The sequence below is a fragment of the Myodes glareolus genome, chromosome 2 (assembly GCF_982192425.1).
Source record: "Myodes glareolus chromosome 2, mMyoGla1.1, whole genome shotgun sequence".
In the NCBI taxonomy this organism is placed as follows: domain Eukaryota; kingdom Metazoa; phylum Chordata; class Mammalia; order Rodentia; family Cricetidae; genus Myodes; species Myodes glareolus.
The window spans coordinates 74,816,851-74,840,871 of NC_142027.1; the positions used below are offsets into that span (position 1 = coordinate 74,816,851).

The 24,021-nt window shown below is 43.9% G+C and overlaps 1 protein-coding gene across 1 annotated transcript in view; it reads left to right on the forward strand.

Annotated features, from left to right (window-relative positions):
* Positions 1-8,530: 8,530 nt before the first annotated feature.
* Positions 8,531-24,021, forward strand: part of P3h2 (prolyl 3-hydroxylase 2) — a 148,689-nt gene continuing 133,198 nt past the window's right edge. The window contains exon 1 of the mRNA XM_048453908.3: positions 8,531-9,185. Within this exon, the coding sequence (XP_048309865.3) occupies positions 8,715-9,185 (471 nt within the window). The 5' untranslated portion in view covers positions 8,531-8,714. The remainder of the gene's footprint in view (positions 9,186-24,021) is intronic.

A 24,021-nucleotide genomic window follows, 5' to 3' on the forward strand; every position in this document is an offset into this window, starting at 1 on the left:
AAAAGCAAAACAAAGCTGTTTTCTTTCTTCCTTTAGATTTTTTCCTATGTGTGTTTGTGTGTGCATGTGCATGTGTGTGTGTGTGTGTGTGTGCATGTGTGTGTGTGTGTGTGTGTGCATGTGTGTGTGTGTGTGTGTTCCCTACTCTAATCTCATTACCTTTTATTCGAGCATTGATACTAAATCATACTTCAAGGTTAAGATTAGCAACAACAATCATATTTTGGCAAAATATTAGGTACGTAATTGAAATTATGCTTCTTCAAATCAATTTCTTCTAGGTTTTCATCAGACAAGGGTGTCTGTTAATGAGATACTGAGATTTCTAGCGCTGGAGAGGGGCTTTCTGGAACCTGAAGAGGTTTTATCCTGCATTGGACTGAGATGGGCCACTCAGACACTCAGCAATAAATGACAAAAGAGAAAAGGAAACTTTACAGCCAGAAAGAAGCAGAGATTCTAGAGCAAGTGCACCATGGGTTTCCTCATCCTTTCTGTTGAGCAAAGTCAACAAGGGTGAATGATTGACAAAGCAGTCTAGGCTAGGCTGAGAGGCAGGAAGCTGGTGGTGGAGGTCAGGGCATCTTAGCAACTAAGGCTTCAGTGTCCTTGGTTCTTCCTAATTCTCTGTAATTCTACCATACAGAAGTTTGGAGCCTTTCAAAAATGGTTAGAAAAGTTCCTAGACTTGATAGCTTGTGATTTGGAGGGATTCTTTCGCCAGACTCTGGTACGGAAAGGAGACTGTCCTCAGTTACGTGGGTTTAGGTTTAGATTAAAGCGTAATTCTGCGACTGTTGTTTATAAAGTCTGTCTGCTCTAGTTAATTTCTATTCTGTAGCAAAATGCTGATCCAAGCCAGTTTAGGGAGGGATGGATTTGGCCTGCACTTCCGCATTAGCATTCATCATTGAGGAAAGTTAGGGCAGGACCTCAGGCAGTTCCTCAAGGATTAACTGAAGCAGAGACCTTGGAGAAAGGCTGCTAATTGGCTTGCCTCCTCTGGCTTGCTTGATACCTTTCTAATATGGCCCAGACTCATCTGCTCAGGGGAAGCACCACAGACAGTGGCCTAGGCTCTTCCACGGAGATGAAGAAGTGTCCCACAGACCACTCTGATGGAGCAAGGAAATCTTTTGACTGAAGCCCCAGGTGACTCTAGTTTGTGTTCAGTTGACGGAAACTAACTGGTACACTAGCTCTTCATGTGTATGCCTGGCTTAGCACCTTGAATCTCTATTCATCATATCTGATCAAAGATCACACATACACCACAAGGGAACTTGATGTAAATTCTCCACAAATCGAGTGTTGGGACTATTCTTATGTGGTATATTTGGATTTCTAGCTAGATGCTGCCCCCCTCAATGCAAAAACATTAAGCTTTCTTTCTTTCTTTCTTTCTTTCTTTCTTTCTTTCTTTCTTTCTTTTTTTCCCTCTTTCTTTCTCTATTTATTTATTTGTTTGTTTGTTTATTTTGGAAAAAAGTTTCAAAACATCATTATTTTGAAAAGGACTTCTCCATCCTTTCCCCACTGAGCTGAGACCAGAGAGGTATGTATTTCGGCTTTGCTCTAGACAAACTCAGGACAGAGCCAGCCAGGAGTCCTGCGAGAGGAGGGCAGGCCAGCACCCGAGGGATGATTCTGACATGGTTAGAAAAGCATGGGGGACCACACTTAGGCTACACCAGCAGCTGAAACCCAGGTGTCCAGGAAAGAGATGTCCCTGTCAAGGTTGTTTGTCTTTTTCCTCTTTCTCTCCCTCTATATTTTCATCCCTTCTCTTTTCCCACTTGAAGTCCCTTTCCCCTTTTTCCCACTTCCCTTTTCACAGCCTCCCCTCCCCCACAATCTCCCTCTGTAGAGCTGCCTCACGCCATCCTTTTACGCTTCCTTCATTTCTGCACTGTCTCCGGGTTCTAATACTCACAGGTAAAGATGCTTACTGTGTGAGGGCCCACCGGTGTGAGACTCTTCCCCCTTGACTGGAGGTCAGAGAGAGAGTTTGAGTTCATTTTTGCTCTTTCAAAGTTGTGGCTACAAACAAGAGATTCTGACCCAGGCTGTGGGTAATTCGTATTTTGGGTATAGAGATGGATCTGCTCCACCTGGACTGAAGGTCGGAACATTCAAGTCCATTCCTTACAGCATGTTAATGAAATCTGTGGCCTCGCCCCGCCCCTTTTGTAGTGGGAGTATATAAGTGTGTGTAAAATAAACTCAGGTGCATTCAGTATTCACTGACTGTCGCTCCTGACGCTGTTCTGTGTTTCTGCCTCTTGTTTCTCTCATATCTCTGTTCCTCTTGCTTAACAATTGTGATCTTCACGCTCCTGCCCCGGCTTGTACGAATTTCGTTGAGGCTGGTCTTGAACATCACTACTTTGATTTTATCATGTTTTATGACTGAAGGATGCAGTCTTCAGCAGTAGGTTCTTAACAGTAATTATCGCCCATTGTCTTTGCTCTTGGTTATTCCCCTGAACCAGAACAGCAACTATGGCTTTCTCAGTTCGCTTTCTTATACAATCCTGGACTACCAGCTCCAGGATGGCACTAACCATGGTGGGCTGTGCCGTCAACCGTCAATTAATGAAGTGCATTTATTTACTTACTTATTATTTTTAAACATCTCTTTCCTTCCTTTTGGTTCATTTTACATTCCAACCACAGTTCTCCACCCCACCCCTTCCTCTGCCTCCCCTCATCTTTCCCACAGCCTGCCCCCCATCCACTCCTCTCAAAAGGGTAAAAAGAAAAAAATTCTCTTTAATTCCAAATTAATTAATTAATAGACATGCCTATAGACATGCCTACAGGCTAGTTTCTTAGTTTAAGTTCTCTTCTCAGGCAACGCTAGCTTGTGGCAAATCGACCAAAAACAAAAATAAAAACAATGAAAAGCACCCAGAGAAAGTTACAGGAATAGTGTTTTGTTCAAAGGGACTCTTGAAAGTTAAGTGGCAAGCACTTGTGCAAAGACTGCCCGGCGTGGCGGTCAGACTGCATTTTCCCGCAAGTCACTTTTTTTCAGCCCCTTACATTACCATGGGAATAATTAACATCGTTTATTTATACGCCTCCCGTTTTGCTGTCCAACAAAATATGAATCCTCCCAAGGAAAGGGTTAGACCGTCTCTGTGACATGAGCACAGAGGGGAAGTGTGTCCATGATTTGTTTAGTTTGGAATTTTAAAGTTCCATCAAGAATGAGGGTAAGCATAGAAAGGGAGCCACTAAGAAAACTGGAAAGAAACACTCAGTCTTGGAATGTGGCAAGACTGTTTGATTTTAAATGTAGGTTAAATATTAATTTTTGTAAAAAAAAAAAAATTCTTCTTCCTCCTCGAGGAGGCCTTTTTCTTCTCACTCTCTTAGGCCGACAGACTGTTGACTGGCCTTTCACACTAAATTGGTTGGAGGAAAAAAAAGCTTCAGATGACCCTATTTGCGTAAGAAAAAAAAAGTCTTCCAAACAACTCCCTTGTCGCCAGCATCAACAGCAGCTGAACACGGGCTGAGCTGTTGCACAGTGAGAATTATTCCTTTCATTTCAAAGGCATCAGATGTTTGGGGCAAGCGAGAGCCCTGGCTGGTTAAACATGATCAAAATAAACTAGCATTGCATTTGCTTATGGAACACGTTGATTAAATCTCCTGCTGAGGTCTGAGGACACTTTTTGTTTCTCCAGAAGGGTTTTCTAAGAAGGGAGGACAGCTCAAAAGTCTATGTTGATTGGGAGAAACTAAGAAACATTTGAAGATCTCTTTCCAGAATTCCTTTCTGCTGATGAAACCCTGCAGCAAGTGCGCCCAAGCTGTTGATGACTTATAAACAGAAGTCAAAGGGAGATGGAGCTTCTGTCAAGACCCATTCCAAATATAATAAAAAGGAAGATGATTGGATGTCTCTTCAAGGCTCTGGATGAGCTCTCTTGTGCTTTGGCTATTCTTTAAAATTGCAGGGAATGGGAATGAAGACTGAAGTTTCTGGCTCTCCTTTGTTACCTATCTCGGCAGAAATGTCAACAGTTTGTGTTTTCGGTAGCTCTTGTCTCAAGCCATTGTTTGCTTCTTTCTTTCTTTCTTTCTTTCTCTCTTTCTCTCTCTCTCTCTCTCTCTCTCTCTCTCTCTCTCCCTTCCTTCCTTCCTTCCTTCCTTCCTTCCTTCCTTCCTTCCTTTCTTTCTTTCTTTCTTTCTTTCTTTCTTTCTTTTCTTTCTTTCATCTTCCTTTTTTTCCTTTCATGCATTTCTTTCTTTCACCTTCAAAAAGATGCAGTTCACAAAAGTACTATCACCCAGTGTGTTCTGGGACATAGTATACTGTTATGCTCAAATCCATGAGTCCCCACAAAAGCCAACAAAGGAGACCAAGTCCCATATGTAAAAGCAAAGAACCTTTATTTTAATCAAGTTTGCAAATTCTCTCCACATGTTCAATGTATTAGAATATCCGGAGAGTCCTGAGCTCAATTAAAATTGGGTTTTTATAGTAGTAAAGGTGGGGGCGAGGGGTTTCTGAGGTTCAGGACCCCTGAGTGGCTGACATTTGTCTAGGGTGTCCTGGTGAAGTGCTGGCAGGTGTTTCTATCTACAGTGCTTGGAATGCCAGGAATTTCCACTGAATGGTCTGCTCTTGGGTGGGGGTTGGGTAAGATTGGCCAGCCAGGCATTGTCTCAGGGCAAACTGTTGAGACTCCAGACTCCATTTGAATTTATCGATAGCCAGAGTCCCAGGTGATAATGGTTGGAAGTAAAGAACTTCCTTTGGATGACCTGCCCAGACTTAGCTTTTATGGCTGGCCCCCACATATACATTTTATACGTTGTTATGTGACATTAAGCATCGTTTTCCTGTCTGTCCCTGTGCTGTGACTTCTGGGTCTCAGCTTCCTCATTTGTATATGGGAACTGGACAAAGTTTGCAATGCTAAATTACTGTCCCAAGATTCCTGAAGTTTAGCTGTGGCCTTGATTCTTAAAGCTTATTAGTCATTTTTTTTAATGTGTTACTAGTCCTGTACCTTACAAGACACTCAGCACCATTCTTTGCTTCTGCCTCCTAGACACCAATTGTATGATATTCTTGCTCACACCACTGAGCTGACAGTGAAAACTGTCTCCATTGTCAAGTGTACCTGGGTGGGGACATCATTCCAGGCTCTCAGACTTCATTGTGTATCAGAATATTCAAGATGTGAGTGCAAAGAAGGGGGGCCAGGCTTGATTCCACTTCAAAATGCTATGCAATTTTTTTTATTGTTGCTGTTAATTTAGTCTTTGCTAATACCATAAGGTTCAAAATTGATTCTTTATGAGAAGTTAGTTAATAAAGCATGGCATCCTGCATTGGGAGTTCCAGCATCAGCAAGGAACTTGACAGAAAGGCAAATTTGAGGTTCTGTCACAGATATATCTGAGAAGCCAGGAACTAGCAAATGGGGTCCAAAACTTCTCATCCAACTTCAAAAGGCGAGTCAGATTGGGCTTGTTAGGGAAGCATATCATCAAAAATCCTGTTACTCCAGAGTCTCATGAAGATAACACAAAATTTTGTTAGTTTCAGGAACATTCCCATACCACATGGAGCCCCACCTCCATGCGAGGCATTTTTTTTTTCTTTTGAGACAGAGTTTCTTTTTAGCTTTGGAGCTTATTGTGGAACTTGCTCTGTAGACCAGACTGGCCTCAAACTCACAGAGATCTGCCTGCTGCTGCCTCCCGAGTACTGGGATTAAAGGTGTGCGCCACTGCCACCTAGCACATGTGAGGCATCTCGAAAGACAGTGTTCTCAACCTTGGTTTGAGAATAGAAACATCAGAGCGACTTTGGCAAATCCCATTGTTTAGATGGTGCCATAGGTTAGATTAGCTGTACTATACCAATTAAATCCAGAATCCCTGAGAACTGGGACCAGATAAAAATGTTTACATTAATCAGGTCATTTCAGTGTTCTGAAAAATCTCAGGTGCTACCTTGTAACTGGAGGTTTCTCTCCTGTCCCAAATAACCACTCTGAGGCTTAATATTAATCACAAACTGTTTTGGCTTATTAGCTCAGGCTTATTATTAACTAGCTCTTACAACTTAAATTAACTCATTCCTATTAGTCTATGTTTTACCACAAGGCTTGTGGCACATCTTTGCTTCCCCAGTGGCTTCTAGCATCACTCTGACTCCTCCCCTTTTCTTTACGTATCTCTCTTTGGATTTCCAGCCTGGTTCTATTCTGCCTGGCTATTGGCCAAATCAGCTTCTTTTTTAACCAATGGTTATAAAACATATTCACAGCATACAGAGAGACATCCCTGTAGTGATATTCCATTTGTATTTTAATAAATAAAACTTGCCTGATGTTCAGAGAGTAAAAGAGGCCCATTAGTCATTCTTACAGACTAGACAATGGTGACACACACCTTTGATCCCAGTAGCCACACTAGTTTGTCATAGAAATCACGCAGTAGTGGTGCACACCTTTAATCCCAGCACTAGAAAGGAATATAAAATGGGAGGAGACAGCTCTCACTCACAGTCTCATTCTAAGACTCCTGGAGGCCGCATAGTCATTTCCGACTAAGGTAGAGGTAAGAGCCTGTGGCTGGCTGTTTTGCTTTCCTGGCCTTCAGGCTAGCTTTACACATTCAACACTACCTAAGTGAATTATCTGTCTTACACTGTGACTGTGCACAAGTATGATACACAAAAGGCTTGAAAACCATGTCCCAGCCGGGAGCCAGCAGTTTGTTTGTGGACTACTGACTGTAGGCTTTTGATTCTATCAGTGCCTTTTCTCCCAAGGTTTCTTAGCTCTGTCCTGCCAGAAGGTTCAGCTCCTCTGTTACTAGAGCACGCTGAATACAACTAAGTATGGTCCACATTCTTAACTTGTACTAGAGCCCTGTATTTCGTGTTCATATCTGCATAGCTCTGTAAACTTCCTGAAATAAGGACTCTGATATGACCATCTCTTCTTTCCCCCATAATAATACACCAGGGGTAGGCACTAAAAATATTAATTTAATGACACATATTTAGTGACACAGAAATCTCTCCTACATAGAGCTGAGATATGCAAAAACATATTGGCATTTGGTCTGCATCCCAAACACTATTTCTAACTATGTGCTTCTAACACTTCTCCAAGTGGATTGATAAACTTTAGACTCCAGTGTCTTTATCTGAATGGTTCATCAATAGGAGAAAAAGTCTATGCTAATTCTGGAGTTCCGAGCATTCAAGATAAGCCCCACATTGGAGCTTTGGCTTCAGCAGAAAGAGACAACTTAAACATATTAGAGAATTTGGTGGGAAAGTAATATGTACATGAATCAGTTATATAGCCAGGAATCTTCATGGTCAAACTGTCAAAACTCAACAGAACGAACAAGGGAAATGGCATGACACTCTGGCCACTTTCTTGCATAATGGCCATTTCACACAAAACCTTTCTTTGGGAAATTAAGATCAACTGGACAATATATGTGGTTCTTTCCTATTGGTCATCCTCCCCGTAGTCCAGAGACTATGATAAGATTCTCACAGACAATTCTAGACAAGCAGAATTCCTCCCAGTGAATTGCAGGCTGGACTCCAGAGTCTAGCACACGCACATTTTTTTTTTCGGAGTGTGGAGCCAAGGAGCAGAAAAGAGGGGAACACCTTGGCTATGAAGGTATTTATGACCCAGGAGAAGGGGAGAAACAGGAAAGCCTCCAGCTAGTTCCCTGGACTCTGGCAGCTGTTTCTGTCAGAGTTCCCATTTCTAGATTGATGTTCATTGCTTAAGTCCCAGGGTACTGGGTTTGTTAAACTGCCTCTTTGTTTAACTCTCACAATAGGGATTTATGTCCAAAGAGCACTGGACATGTTGGGCATTTGGCGGCTTTAGAAGAGGTAACTGAGGCTCTGTTGCACAGAGTAACACATCTGGAAAATTGCCAGAAGCAGCTTCACCTTCCTCCAGCGGTCTGGACAGGAAACTCGGGTTATTTATCGTCCTCTCCTTAGAACACTCTCCACACACAGTGCAGGAACACATCCCATCCACACACAGCCAAATGAGAAGGAAAGAGAGAGGGAGACCCTGCCCTCCTAGAGGGGGAGATCCTGCCCTAGAGAACAGGAAGTTTCTATTCCTGTGACCCAGAGTTAGGTCCATCCTTTGCTTATGCTTAGTTGTATAAACTTAGGCAAGCCATTTTTCTCCTCAAATCTACTCAGCTGTCCTGAGCCCCTCCCTCTCCCAAGTGCGTTCCACAGAGGCTGAAATGGACCTTCACGTTGCATCGGAGGGTGAAGGACTGAGAAGAGTAAGACTTCAGAAAACGACAGTGAACCTCACTTCCTCAAGTGCAGAAGAGATAGCAACACTATTCTCTTCTGCCACCCACAAGGGACCCCACACGCAAAAAGCTTGTCCCTGGGGTTTGTCTCTCGTGGCGCTAGTTCTCAGGCAGCTGGAGCGCGGCTCGCGGAGGCTCGGCGGGCGGCAGGAGGAGCGTGTGAGTCGGAGGCGTCCCTTTAAGAGCGGCCAGCCGGGCGAGCCTCCGCCTCCAGGACCGCAGCGCGCCGCCGGTCACCTGGGGCTGTCGGGCAGCAAGATCGCAGTGGGACCGGCGTGCTAGCTCGGGGAGCCGGAGCGGGGCTCGGACGCGAGGTGCGGAGGGGGCAGGCACGGAGCGCAGCTGTTCCCGGGTGGGTCTGGCGGAGGATGCGGGAGAGCACGTGGGTGTCGCGGCTGCTGCTACTGCTGCTGCTGCCCGCGCCGCAGTGGGGCGGCCCCCAGGACGGCCGCCGGGAGCCGGAGCCGGAGCCCGAGCGCGGTCCGCTGCAACCCTTCGATCTGCTCTACGCTAGCGGCGTGGCTGCCTACTACAGCGGCGACTACGAGCGTGCGGTGCGTGACCTGGAAGGCGCGCTGCGCAGCCACCGGCGCCTGCGAGACATCCGCACGCGCTGTGCCCGCCACTGCGCGGCGCGCCGCCCGCTCGCACCCCCGGGCGCCGGCCCCGGAGCCGAGCTGCCCTTCTTCCGAGCGCTGCTCGAGCGGGCGCGCTGCTCCCGCAGCTGCCAGAGGCAGCGCCTGGGCGGCCCCCTGTCCCGGCACCGCGTCAGCGAGGACGTGCGCAGCGACTTTCAGCGCAGAGTGCCCTACAACTACCTGCAGCGGGCCTACATCAAGGTACTGATTGCGTCTGCCTCCAAAGCCCGCGCATCCCTTCCTAGGGCTGGCTCGAAAGTAGACGCCCAGAGACTAGATGGACTTGGGCAGGTCCCCTTTGCTCTCTGTCTCAGCATCAGCTCCACTCGCAAAAGGGGGCTGGGCCAGTACCATTGTCTCAAAAGTGTGCTACATGTGCTTGTAGTCTACCTAAATGCTAAATTCCTTGACATACCTTAATCTAATCCTGATTTCTCTTTCTTCTCCTGCGGCCCCTCCTGGTTTGCAATCTGAACCTTCTAAGCTTAACAAAGTTTTCTCAAGCTAAAAGAGAACATGGTCCCAAGCGAAGTTATTTCTCTTCAACTATAGAAGAGCAAAGAGAAAAGATGGGGGCAGTTTGCTTGAGGGTGTATGAGGCAATCTCATTGAAAATATGGACTTTTGGGGAGTACTGTTTCGGGTTATTAGGGGTTCCTCCCGTCCCGGGCTGCTTCACCTCAGATGCTCAGTGCTCTCTGGTTTCATTTGCATCTGTTTAACTTTCGCGAAGTTACTGTCAAGAGGGTATGCAATCAAACTGTCATATTTTCCGCACTCGCAGTTTAAAAGACCTAACTGGACACATAGCAGGCAGATTTAGAATGAATTTCTTATCCTCCACTTCCACAACCTCATGCTTCTCCAGTTCTTTCCACCGTCGACTTTCTGTCGCAGTGTGTGGATATATCCCGGGCTTTCCCACAGCGGTGGGAGGAGTTAATAACGTCACAACAGAGATCTCAGCTCAGGGCTCCAATGTGCACAGTGCTGAAGTTCAGGAGTTGACTAGGCTGGGTCAGGCAATGAGGAGAAAGCCAAATTTCTTTCCAGGACTTGTGAGTTGTCTTTCTACTCTTCTTTCCAAATGGTTTGTTAAGGCATGCATTAAGCCCAGCGTTGCTTTTTAAAAAGAGGGTGGTACAGTATTTCCTGTTCTTTCAGGTATCAAGTCAATTCTGGGAGAGGTCTCCATGAGAGTCAATAGCAAAAATATTCCAAGTTGGTTCCCAGAGCAGAGTGTGTGTGGTTGGGTGGTGTGACCCCCGCCGCGATGTATGATCCTCCTGGGAGTTTCAGGTGTGAGGGGAGATGTAACCATTTTGTTGAAGGTTCTGTAGTACATGGCAGATAGGTTTTCTTTTCTCAAGAAGAAAAGGAAAAAGGGGGATGCATGCTCATACTGGGTCCTCTGTAAAATAACCATGCATCCGTGCATGGTCACCATGGATTGCTGTGGTTCTATAGTTATATATTTTCATCTAATATTAATATTCATTTTGTGTTCCTTTGTCCCTGCTCCCGGGATGGAGGTCAAAGAAGATGAACTCACAGGCCTAACAGCCTTCAAACTTTTGTAGTGACCTTCATTCACATAACTGACAATTTCTGAACCAAAGAAATATGTTTACCGCTTTGGAATTTGCTTGTTAATACCTAAAGGATACATTATAGTTCTCTCCTCTGTACTGCATGGAAAACTCTAGGAAGAAGCCTTTGCTTTGCTTCCTAGGGACAAACACACACACACACACACACACACACACACACACACACACTCACTCACACACACACACATACACCAGCCCCACCATCATATAGGCTAAAACATCCAAAATACTAAAAGGCCCTTCTTGAACAGTAAGAGCATTGGGCTGTGGGATTCATTGGCAGGGTGATCATCTCCTGTGTACTTGGATATGGTCTTGGTGTCATGCATAACTGAATTGGATATAGTCATAAAGCCATGTGTTAGTGAATTGCTTCTGTAGTCTGCGATTTAGTTTGCACTTAGAAGTCTAGGCCAGATGTAACTCTGAAGAGCAGAAGATGTCTCAGAGTTGAAGGTAGCACAACTGTTCTCAGTTAGAAGATAAACACACTGTGCTTGCTCTCAGAAGTAATATCCTCCTATATTTTGGGTAATGAGCTGCTGGTGGCAACAGATTCCTGATGCTCAAGAGTTGGACAGTAGGAAGAGTTGAGAATTGTAAACTCTGACCCCTTGCACTCAGATTTCTCTTTTGAGAGATGAAGATTGGGCTGTTCAGAAAGAGAAAGGGTCTTGATCCTCGTCACGTTGTGAGCGGTGTCTGTTTAGTATGGTTCGGTGACGTGAGCCCAGACCTAGAGTCAGCCTGGACTCTGAGGCTAATGGACTCCAACCTGCACTGTGCCCACAGTCGCTGGATGGCTTCAGGTTTTATTGAATGCTACGCTAGCAGGGATTACAGTGAAGCCAGGTTTGGACAGCTCTGGGATGAGTACTGAAGTCCCAGGTTCTCCTCTGTAGTGGTGTTGTATTCAGTCTCCCCAGAAGCCTGGCATGTGGGGGAATCTTCTGAACAGTTAGGTGGTGGTAGCTCTCCAGAGGGATGGTTGGTGTGCATGTTTGCATGTTGTAAAAGGAGTGGGCCACGTCCTGGCTAGCTTAACCCCCAAAATAAAGACACAGAAATTGTATTAATTAAATTACTGCCTGGCCCATTAGTTCTAGCCTCTTATTAGCTAACTCTCCATCTTGATTCAACCCATTTCTAATAATCTGTATGTCACCACAAGCTCATGCCTTACCGGGAAAGAATCAGCATGTCTGACCTGGTAGCTTCATGGCGGGCGGCTCTCTGTCTCTCTGCCTGCTTTCTTCCCAGCATCCTGTTCTCTTTTTCCCATCTATCTAAGTTTGGCCCTATCAAAAGGCCAAGGCAGTTTTCTTTATTCAACCAATAAAAGCAACACATAGAAAGAAGACCCTCCTACACCATTTGCAAAGACAGGGTAAGACTCCACCCAACTTTTAAAAATCTCTCATTTGTAAGATATCATTCAACCATAGCCTGAACCCTAAGATACACCTATTAATGTGACGTTTCTTGTGAGAGCGCACAGTGATTTCTCTTTGTTGCTGGTTAAGGCCTAAATAAAGGGTTTAAGGCGGTCTCTCTGTCTTTTCCCCTTTACTGTCCTGTTTCCTCATGTCTGACACTTTGGGTCTTAGCATTGATATTCTTCCTGGGGAGCTAAGATTGGAGATCTAAGGCTGCCACAGACTACCGCAGCTTGCTATCTCCACAGTTACAAGGTGGGGAAATACTAGCTTGGTTTGAGTTTAGTTTATGACAATCTGGGGCCCGACTCATAACAACACTACAGGAGCAATTATTTGCATTGTTATTGTGGAAGTCAAGGACTCCCCCTCTTTACAATGTTGAAGTCATCACTCTCCTAACACCAAGCGAGACTTCTGTGAGGTTCTTTTTTTTTTTTAAACATTTATTTATACCATATTCTGTCTGTGTGTCTGCCTGCAGGCCAGAAGAGGGCATCAGATCTCATTTCAGATGGTTGTGAGCCACCATGTGGTTGCTGGGAATTGAACTCAGGACCTCTGGAAGAGCAGGCAATGCTCTTAACCACTGAGCCATCTCTCCAGCCCTTCTGTGAGGTTCTTGATGTCCTTCCGTAGCTCCCAGCAGCTGTAGTGAATGCTCCTGGCAGAGAACTTTTACCTTTTGTCTTCTTTCATTTTATAGTATTCTTTTTTTGGGTAGGGCAGTGTTGAGAGAGGGTTTCTCTGTGGAGTTTTGGAGCCTGTCCCGAAACTCACTCTGTAGACCAGGCTGGCCTCAACCTCACAGAGATCTGCCTGCCTCTGCCTCCCAAATGCTGGGACCTGCGCCATCACTGCTCAACCTAACTGATTTCTCGCTGTTCTGTACTTAGGAATTCTGGGTGTTGTTGCAAAACCCCTTCCCTCTCTATTCACTTAGTTGGCTTGTTTGTTTTTTTTTCCTTTCTTCAAATTTATCTTTAGCTTTTATCCCCTAAAGCTGTACTGAAAATTCTCAAACCACTGTACCTACTTTATGAACATCTTTGGTTTTAAAAAAAAAAATGCAAGGGAGATTTTTTTTTTTTTCCATTCTTATCGGTGTCCTGAATCATCCGGAATGGTTTTTCTGTATCTTTTTCTTCCACTGCTTCTCGCTGCTTAAAAAGAAACAGCCACAAACTGGTGCTGTTGTTTGTTTTCTTACTTCAAGCGAGTTTGCTCTTGCATGGCTTGTCCTTGAATTGGTGCTTTGTGGAATCTGACCTTTGTGTTTCTTCCTAAGGGAAGGTGGGGGTGGCGCATTAATTGAAGCAATTCTGCCCCACCTCCCGTCATCTTCCAATCTCTTTATCTGGACCCATAATCTATTCGTGATTTATAGAGAAGGAAAAAAAAAAAAAAGGAAGCTCAAGTTATTTCCTCACTCCAGTTCGGCTTTGCAGCTGCTTTCTCTTTCTGGACTGAATGCCTTACACAGAAATTGAAAGCCAGAGAGGACCACTTCATGCCAGAAAGGACAACTAAATATGGCTGTTGTTGGTTCAGAAGCAAACTTTGTCCTGATCTGACATTTCAGTCTTTTTTTTTCAAGAGTTTATAGAATATGTACATTTACCCTTCAGTTATTTCAGAAGGCATGGGTTTATCTGCTTGAAACACTATCCTGAAATATTAGTTATTATTTTTCTGAAAATGAGTCTTCCCCTGCCTCTAAAAAGCCTTTCTTCTTTTGTCCTCGAGTCATCAGAATATGTCACCACCCCATCCCACGTCCCATTGCTGAGGAAGGAATCCTGTGAAATTCATTGTGAAGCCAGTTGCTAGGTCCTGCGTGGTCATCCCAGATGTTTCCCCGTCAGGCTTCTGCATCCCAAGTCTACACACCTCTGTGCCAGTCCACACTTGTAAGTGTTATATGCCACAGGGGCTGACAGTTCAGTTAGATCAGAAGGGAACAGCAACTTCTCAGCCTGGGCCTTCAGGGATTCCTTTATAGATGTTAATAAAGGCAAGTAACAAAACTGCCCTCCTCTTTTTTTTTTTTTTTAAAACAGACTCTATCTCTGGGAATCAAATAGATTCTGTCAGTAATATTACTTGATTATTGGTAGACTTTGAAGAGATTGTCGTCCTGGAGCAAAGTGTGAATTTCTTAGACGCTTAGGTCTCAGGACTAAGGGACTCCAGGTGAGATTCTTTTAGTCATATATTAGTGTTGGGGCTTGGAAGTAGGAGAGGTAACTGTATGATTCTAGAAATCCAACCCAGCAAAGGCAGAGATGCTGACTATGGGCGCTAAAATGCTTCGACCGAAAGAAGCACGAAGACCATGAAGGATTCTAGCCCTGTCACTTCAACAATGTTGAAGATTGGCCCTAGATTGGTAAAGCAAAGAGGGGCAGCCATTGGGATTGGTGTCTAGAATACAGACATTCAACCCTCTTTAGTCCTGTATTTTTCCCAAACTCTACATAAAGGGCATAGTACTGGCCTTTGGCTTCCTGTGGAGTCCATGGTGCTGTGAGATTGACCTCTTGCCTTCAGAGGCAGAGCAGAGAGACAGCAAGCCTTCCTAGGCTCCCCACCCCTTGCCTTTCCATTCACAGGGTACATAATTCATTCAGCCAACTGTCACAGTTGTCTGGTGGAAAATTTTGCATTTCTCATTAGGAGCAACAATTCTTTTCTTTTTTTTCCATTCCACGTTCTTCCATAATTTTTTTTCCTGCCTTTTAATTCATCCCTCCTTTCCTGCTGTCTGACTTCCCAACTAATTTCTCCCAGGCCTGTCCATCACTTGCCAGATGGATGATTGGGAGGCAGCTTTCTGCGGGGTGTACTGGGCTCGTGGGGCCTTCTGTGTTCAGTGCTACAGAGGACTGCAGACTCTGGTGGGAAAGAACTGGGTTTGTATGAACCCTGTTCAGCTGAACTGTGCTGTGTAGTTCTCTATACTTTCCTCAGCCCTACCCTGCATTTTCTTCTTGTTGGTCCACAGGATCAAAGCACTTCACAAAAGGGTAAAGTTAAGGTGATTCTTGCGGGAACAGGCTGAACCAAGCAAGCTAGACAAGTAGACAAGGTCAGCTTTCCGGTTCAAGTAAAAAGGAAAAGCACAGAGCCCCCTACTAGTGAGATACACAGTCTGAGCATGTCCGGTGAGCTTCCCTTTCCTTCGTGTTCCCCCATGTGTTAGCCTTTAGCACGGACTGGAGAAGAGATTGTCCAGATCTGCATCTTTCGGCAGCTCCTCCTGGCACACTCATGGAACGCTGTGCTCCAGCCAGCTGTTTGCACAGAGGAGAAAATGAAGTTGGGAAGAAAACAGGGCTGCTCAGGTGGAATTCAGTTAAACAGAAGAGCTGAGAGCTGAACTGAGGGACCCGGACTCACTCCCTCCTTTGTGATATTGACCTGACCATTGTGGGTAAGACCTATGTTTCACTTCGCATGCATAAGACTTGAATGGAGAATGGCACATTTATAAGACAAGTGTAAAGCACCTACCACGATAGAAATTAGAGGACTCTTTTTATAGTGTGCCTGCGTGTTCTACTTAGGATAAGGAAAGCTACTCAGCTCTAGGGGTAGTAAACATTTCTATGAGCCCGACTCTCTCCCTCTGAGCTTTTGTCCTTCTTGGTTGCACCAACTCAATTGAGTAAATTTCTCCAGCTCTGAGATTCTGAGACAAAGGCTATCAAGAATGCTGTGGCCTCTGAGAGTTCCTGTATCGGGTGGGGTCACATTAAAAGGACTTTCCCTGAAATTTGTGAAAGTTAACGGGAATGGGAAGGTCTCCTCCAAGTGCTGAGCAGGAAGAGCAAGGAAGGTGCCATGGAAGAAGAGATCACGCAGTGAGCCCATTCTAGAATGCTAGTTTCCAAGTAGCCATTTTGGATAATAAAAGCAACCGTTTGGCATAAAACGTAGCCATTTTGAATTGAAGCTGCAACAGGAGCTCCACAGAAATATGAAGGAGAGCCTTTGATGGAACAGGAGCAGATGGCCCTTCTCCCCCCCAGTCCTCTCCTCAGCTTTCCTCAGTGATGCCTGGTCATATCCATGGTGCCTCAGAGCTGCAGTGATCCCATTTGACAAAGAGAAAATAAGTCCCCAAAGAGATTGCAGCTGCACAAATTCGTGCAGAAACTCGATGGGAAAGTTAAAACCCAAGGTCTTAGACCCCTACTTTCGTGACCTTGCCCTTGACGCTGCTTACCGGACACACACTGAAGAGTCTCAAGCAGCAAATGACAACAGCATGTCACATGCGTTGTCTGGTCGGCGGGAGTCTCTACAATTGAAAGCCACAGTCCCGTTGTGCAGTGATGTCGGGTGTGTTACTATTCAGCCTGCTTCTGGGGAAGTCTCAGCAGTACCACCTGGGTCCGTGCGGTTCCCTGGTGAGCGAAGTGAGGGATCTTTGCTGGAAGAGAACGGAAGGAGGAAGAGCCAGAAAGGGAAGGAGCCAAGATGTCAGCATTTCCAGAAGTCCGAGCTATCATAATGAATCCGCTGGAATTCGTCATCTGAAAATAATTGATTTGGGTTTTGTGAAAGCGCCAGGACACTACTGGGGATTGCAGCTTGAGTGTGAGGAGACTCAGGAAAGGGTTGGCTAAAGGTAAAGAAACAATACACAAATGAGTACCAAACCAAGAAGCATGTGTAAGGTAATTGAACCAATTGTACTATTTCTGCTTGAATGCTAAATATTTAGCTTTAACTCTGCCAAGATCAATAGTCTTGCCTGTTAAAATCAACACACAGTTAAGAAGCCAGGCACAGGAAATCCCTTCACCACCAAATCTGTCTGTTTGTAAAAATCGGCTCGAATTATGCTATCCAAAGATTAATTCAGTAGACCCTACAAATTATTTTTTTCACTGAAGCAAGATGTGCCTCTTAATATTTTAAGGTTGAATCTTGGATTACTCTCAGATGCTAATAGATGACCCTTACAAATGGCGTCAGGGACAAAGACGTTGAATCACTCATGGCTTCTATAGGATTTCTAAGGGGATTAATCCAGCAGTGGGACCAAGGGCAAATTTCAGGTCAGTAAGTTTATAAGCCAGGGTCTCTCAACCTTGGCTTAAATGTTTAGAGAAGAGAAATTCCTCATACCAGCAGTGTTTCTCTTCCTCTTAGGGTGGTGAACAATAGCTCTGGCCCTTAACTACTTAGTAGTTGTCAGTAGCACACACCCCATCTCTTTAGTACGACAAGCACAGAATGTTCCCATATGTCGTATTCTGCAGAGGTCCCAATAGCCTCAGACTCAGAAATGCTGAAGTAACCCGAGCCGTATACGGCATGACTGTATATCAAGGGTAGAAGATCTCAACTCAAGTTGTGGCGGCGGATACTTGATGACGTTGTGCCCTCTGAAGAGTGATGCATGTTTATGAACAGGTTGGCTACAGCTTGCCATCATGCGGAGGGAAATCCACTGGAAACAGACTTTCTCCCTTAGCTCAGGAGCACTGGGTTTACATGCCCTGGATGCTTCTGCCTCTCTGCTATACTTCAGATTGGAGGAAAGAACAGAACTTTATAAAAGCTCTGCTTTTAATCCCAATATGTTGTTTTAGTGATGCAAATGAACACCTCTTGGTTGTGAACTCTAAACTCCAGAACATACTGGGTGTCTTCCTACATGCTATCCATCCATCCACACACACACATCTCCTTCCTCTTAGAAGTTGCCCAAACAGTATTCTACTGTGACTCTCGAGTTTCTTGCATTTAGATGTGTTGTCTTAGTAACTAGCTTAAGCAAGCTGAAAAAGAGAAGTAAACTTACAGATGTTTTGAAGTGTGGAAAATCAGAGTCTGGGGGCTTGGGGAAGGAGAGAGAGAGAGAGAGAGAGAGAGAGAGAGAGAGAGAGAGAGAGAGAGAGAGAGACCAAAGCCAGGATTCAGAGAAAGGAAAAATAAAATAAAAGACATCGTAAGGCTGCAGATTAAAAAATGAACCAAGCCGGGTGTCTGGGATAAGAGGAGGCTGCTCTGAGAAACATATGAATGTTGCACGTTCCAATATGCCTGTCTCTGTTGAAAGCAGGGACTCAGAGACAGGCATAGGGCTTCACCCCGTCCTGTGTGACCACCATCTCTGCTCGTTTGAGAGAGTTCGGCCCTGGTGAGCCAAACCAGAGTGGCTAAACCAGTTTCCTCTGAAGAGGGAAAAACCCCTCTTGAGGGAGATTCCATTTGCTCAGCATATTTATCAAATGGCATAATCCCCCTCCAGACAGCAAAACAAACAGTGCAGGGGAAGACTGATACTGCTTCCCCTGCTCCCCAAAAAGCTAGCTGCTAACTTACATTAAAGTTCCATTTAAGTTTTTTGATCTTTTCCAATCAAAAAAATTAAAAAAAATATTATTGAGCTCTTTTAGGTGTAACTTCTTTCTCTTTGGGTCCCGGAGTTAGGAAGAACAAAGGTATTTTGTCTGTCTTCAAGAGGGTCACAGCCTGTTGACAGTTAAGAGAGGCAGAGGAGGCCCTGTGTGCAGAAGCAGTGGCTGTGCATGGACAAAGTATTTGAAAGCAGTGGGAGTAGCTATGGAACATGCTTCCAAAAATAAACAAAAACAAAATTACAAGAGAAAACAAAACAAAAACGCAATGTTGTACAAGAAGTAAGTTAAAAAATAATAGCAATTTAAACATTTTGATAGAAAAGAAGGAATGAGATTCTGTTAGACACAGAGAGGAAAAAAAAAGCACATGAAGAATTTTTTTTTTATTAAGAAGTAGCTCCAGGCTGCACACAGCGATTTAAACTTGGGACTCCTGAGCAGGTGAGACTGAGGAGAGAAGTGAGTTCCAGGCTAGACTCTGACTCAGTAAACAAAACAACAAACAAACAAAATGAGATAAGATAAGAGGAATACAAGCAGTTTAAAAACTAAATTTGCTGGGTCATTTTTCTTAAGGAGTAAACGTACTTCTGTGGGAATTGGGAGGTGGGAAGGATCTGGAAAGAATTGGAGGAGGAGGAACAATGTCAGAATATATTGTATGTGAAACTCTGTTTTCATTAAAAATGTCTAGTGATAAAGGATGATTTTGAAGAGAATTTGACTTGTAATTATAGAATATATTGCTTCAAAGTAATATATGTCCCAGTGGAATATAGATTTAGTGGTTGTTTTTTTAATTTGCTAAAGGAAACATCATTTACCATTTAAAGTTTCCTTAAAATATTGGAAATAGTTATTTTTCTTTTTATGACTTTTTTTCTTCTCCCTTTGTGAGTCTCAGTCTGTATCTTTATGGAGAATAAAAATTTCTAGCTCACAGAGTAGATGAAAGGATAAAATGAGAAGATATTTGAGGAACCTATTTATGAAAGATATAAATGATTATATATGTGTGTGTGTCTGTGTATGTGTGTCTGTATATATATATATACACACGTATTTATATATCTATAAAACCATTAAACTGGTGAAAGAATCTTTTATGCATGTGATGCAGAATCAGACCATAATAAACACATAGACCAATTATCAAACTCTGAGAACCATATCAGATAGTCTTCTTTATTTGCCTTGTTTACAAAACAGTTTATGAAGAAACTTAATATGCCAAAACAGTCATTAAAATGTCATTGAAGACAAACAGCCAGATTTAGCTTTGAGGAATTTACGACTGTAAGTTATTAGCAATACTAGGTATCAGTTATTAACTATTCTTGTGCTCCAGGTATTCTGCATTATTTATAAGGATTTTCTTACAATAAGCTTAAGATAGACATTCTAGTGAATCTTCTCTTTGCAGTAAAGATACTGAGGGTGAAAGATGAAACAGCCCCACCCACCGACCCCCAGATCTCAGGACTGGTACTGAGCTGAGCTGGAATCAGAAAGATTCCAAGTATTTCTGGTCACAAACTCTGAGTTCTTGCACACCTTCCCCCCCCCCTTTTTTTTTTTATTCTTTTCTTGTACAATACATCCAAACCTCAGCCTCCACTCCTCCTAGTCACACCCCCCGCCTACCAGCCTCCCTGCCCCCTGGATCCACTGTTCCTTCATTTCCCTTCAGAAAAGAGCAGGTCTACCAGGGGTTTCAAACAAGCATGGCATAACACGATGCAATAAGACTAGACACAAAATCTCACATCAAGGCTCAGAACCATGTATGTTCTATGGTTGTCTTTTCAGACTCTGTGTCTCCCAGGGAGTGCTGCTTAGTTGATTCTATCTGAGGGCTGTGTTCTGGTGTCCTTGACTCCTTTGGCTCCTACAGTCCTTCCTTCCCCTCTTCTTTAGGATTCCCCGAGCTCCACCTAATGCTTGGGTATGGGTCTCTGCATCTGCTCACATCAGCTGCCAGAGGAAGTCTCTCTGATGACGGCTGGGATAAGCAACCATCCATGAGTAGAGCAGAATATCATTAGGAATAATTTTGTTGACCTTCCTTCCTTCCTTCCTTCCTTCCTTCCTTCCTTCCTTCCTTCCTTCCTTCCTTTCTCTCTCCCTCTCACTCCTTCCCCTCCTTCACCCTCCCTTCCTCCCCTTCCTCTTTCTCTCTTTTCCTTCCTTTCTTTCTTTCTTCCTTCCTTCCTCCTTCCCCTCCTTCCCTTCCTCCCTCCTTCCCTCTTTCCCTCCCTTCATTCCATTCTTTCTTTTTTTCTTTGTCAGTTGTATTTGGGTCTGCCCTGGGTCTCTGAGCTATCTCGCTTCTGGTTCTCATCCAGGCCATGTCAGGTGTGGGCTCCCTCTCATGTTGTGGGCTTCGAATTGGACCAGTCACTGATTGGCCACTCTCAAATGGCCAATTTGAGACAACAAAAAAAGTTTTGTTTCTCCATTGCTCCAGCATATCCTAAAGGCAGGATAGATCAGATCGTAGGTCGAACGCTTTGTGCTTGGGTTGATGTCCAGTCCCACCCCTTGGAGTCTTGCTTGCTTATAGAAGATGGCCGGATCAGGCTCTGTATCTTCCATGACTTGGAGCCTTTGCTAGGGTCACCCTTAGGTTCCAGGAAATTTCTGCTGCAGTAGGCTTCTACTCAATGATCCCCAATTCCAGTCAGCACTCCCGGAACTCTGTCCCTCTGTCCCTCTGTCCCTTTCTCCTTAATCCTGTCTCCATGCTCAGCTTCTCTCAGTCCACCTGCAAAACCTATTCTATTTCTTTGCACCCCCTGGAGTTCTCCTTGTTACTTACCCATTCTGGGTCTGTGGACTGTAGCATGATTATCCTTTACTTAACAGTTAATATCCACTTATAAGTGAGTACATAGCATGTTTGTCTTTCTGGGTCTGGTTTGCCTGGCTCTGAGTGGTTTTCTACTTCCATCCATTTACTTGCAAATTTCATGATGCCATTTTTTCCCCTAACAGCTGAGTAATACTGCATTGTGTAAATATACCACATTTTCTTTATCCTTTCTTGGGCTGAGGGACATCTGGGTTGTTGCTCTAGGTGAAACTATCATTTCACCAACATGACGCCTATGAACCAGAAAAGAGCCAAGATAAACTGGAAGCTGGAACAAGTGCTTCCTCTGTAGCAAAACATTATCTCTCGTGACACAATCACCAGAGGTGCGGTGTTTTTAATTCTTTATTGGTGTGTGTGTCTGTGTGTGTGTGTGTGTGTGTGTAGTCCGTGTGTGTGTGTGTAGTGTGTGTAGAGTGTGTGTGTGTAGTGTGTGTGTAGTGTGTGTGTATGTAGTGTGTGTGTGTGTAGTGTGTGTAGAGTGTGTGTGTGTAGTGTGTATGTAGTGTGTGTGTAGTGTGTGTAGAGTGTGTGTGTAGAGTGTGTGTGTGTAGTGTGTATGTAGTGTGTGTGTAGTGTGTGTAGAGTGTGTGTGTAGTGTGTGTGTGTGTGTGTAATGTGTGTAGAGTGTGTGTGTAGTGTGTGTGTGTGTAGTGCGTGTGTGTGTAGTGTGTGTAGAGTGTGTGTGTAGTGTGTGTGTAGTGTGTGTGTGTAGTGCGTGTGTGTGTGTGTAGTGTGTGTAGAGTGTGTGTGTGTAGTGTGTGTGTGTGTGTGTGTGTGTGTGTGTGTGTGTAGTGTGTGTGGAGGTCAGAAGAAACATTTTTTTTCCCATGTTACCCCTCTGCATAGATTCTGGGGTTCTGGGGATTGAATTCAGGTCTCCAAGTCTGTGTGACAAGGATGTCTGCCCACCAATCCACCTCACTGGCCCTGACGTCTTATATTGAGAACTGTTAGTATACCTGTAATGTTAACCAAGACGGTAGAGATCTATGTTTATTACTGCGGGCATTGAAAGATAGTTTCTTGAATAGCTTCAAGCCCATGAATACGTGTGGTTCTGAAAAGAGGCGAAAGGAATGGAGAACAGACTTTTTTCCAGCACGAGAAGATTGATTTCCTAATTGCTTGACAAGTAATTACACAAGTTATCGAACCATCTACTGCTCCTCCGTCTAAACAATTAAATATGTTCCTTGTAAAGAAGTCTTAATTTAAAACTGTTGTTCTTTTTTAAAATGACTACTCTATGTTTGCTTATATAAAGTATTTGTTGTTCAATTTTAATTACATTTAATCCCTTTGTAAATTTGGAAGACACAGAAGGAAAAATACCAATATTTATATACAAAACTTACATATGCGTTATTGTCATATTCGATATTTCTTTGATTTTCCATGTACTGATAGACATACTTCATGAAATACAGCATGTCTTTATTTTGGTGACAACACTTTCCTTAACTTACTGTATATCAAACTTTAAAATGTATACTTTTTTTTACTATAACTCTTTTCACAAATGCCAAAGCATGCAATAGTGTAAGCTCTGAATTACAGATTTTCCGGGTAACCCTTTCCACTGGTTGTTTCCAGTTACTGGCTATTATGAATAAAGCTGTTATGAACATAGTTTAGCCAGCATCCTTATGTCCAACCGTGGTATAGCTGGGTCTTGAGGTAGATCGATTCACAATTTTTTGAGGAACCGCATATCGATTTCCATATTGTCTGTACAAGTTTGCATTCCCACCAGCAATAGTGGAGCATTACCCTCGTTCCCAGCCAGCCTGAGCTGTCACTTGTGTTATTGATCTTCGACCATTCTGACAGGTGTCAGGTGAATTCTCAACATAGTTTTGATTTGTGTTTCCCTGATGGATAAGGATGTTGAGCATTTGTTTGTTTCTCAGTCAGTTGAGATTCCTCTACTGAGAATTCTCTGTTTAGATCTGCAGTCCATTTTAAAATTGGAGTGAAGTGATTCACTGTCCAAAGATGAGGACTGAGTGACAGGCGCACTGGGAAGTCCTTTTTTTTTTTTTGCTCTCTCAACGTCCTTTCTCTTCTTTGCATGCATGGTTCATGTAATATTAGCTCATGATTTTCCTCATAGGTACAGTTTTTGCTCCACATATCAGTACACTAAAGAATTTGAAGCTCTGGAGCTGGGGAAAAACAGAAGAGCACTTACAGATCATCTGGCTCAGAACCGCTCTTATCTTTAGAGTTTCTCTTAAAGCCCTCCCTTTGGATAAGAGCCCTTCAAGCAGCAGCTGAAAAGAAGACGTGCTAATGTTTAACTATGTGGTACTTCGATGTGGTAGACAAAGTAGACCATTTTCAAGAGACAAAGCTGGAGTCATAACTGAGAACAAGGACATTTGAGAAGCTATTGAAATGGGCGAGTAGGCCAACAGAAGACAAGGGACAACCCAAACCTCAATTGCTCTTGGCCTTAGTGACACTGAAAAATCAAACATTCTCAGAACAAGGTCCTGTTTAATAGGAAAGCCGCTCCCTAGACTAGCAGCTTTCGTAAGATGTGACAGGTTGCTTCCAAAGAACGTCAGACATGAGCCAGTCGGATGTTAACAGAGAGGTCATATTTAGGCCCAAGAATTTAGTGATGTCAAAAGAGATAAGGCTTTCTCATGTAGCCTTAGCAGAACTCCGTGGTTCCAAAATTTGTTCTTTACCCACATATGGAATCCTTAAAGACTTCCAAATTGGAAAGGCTTA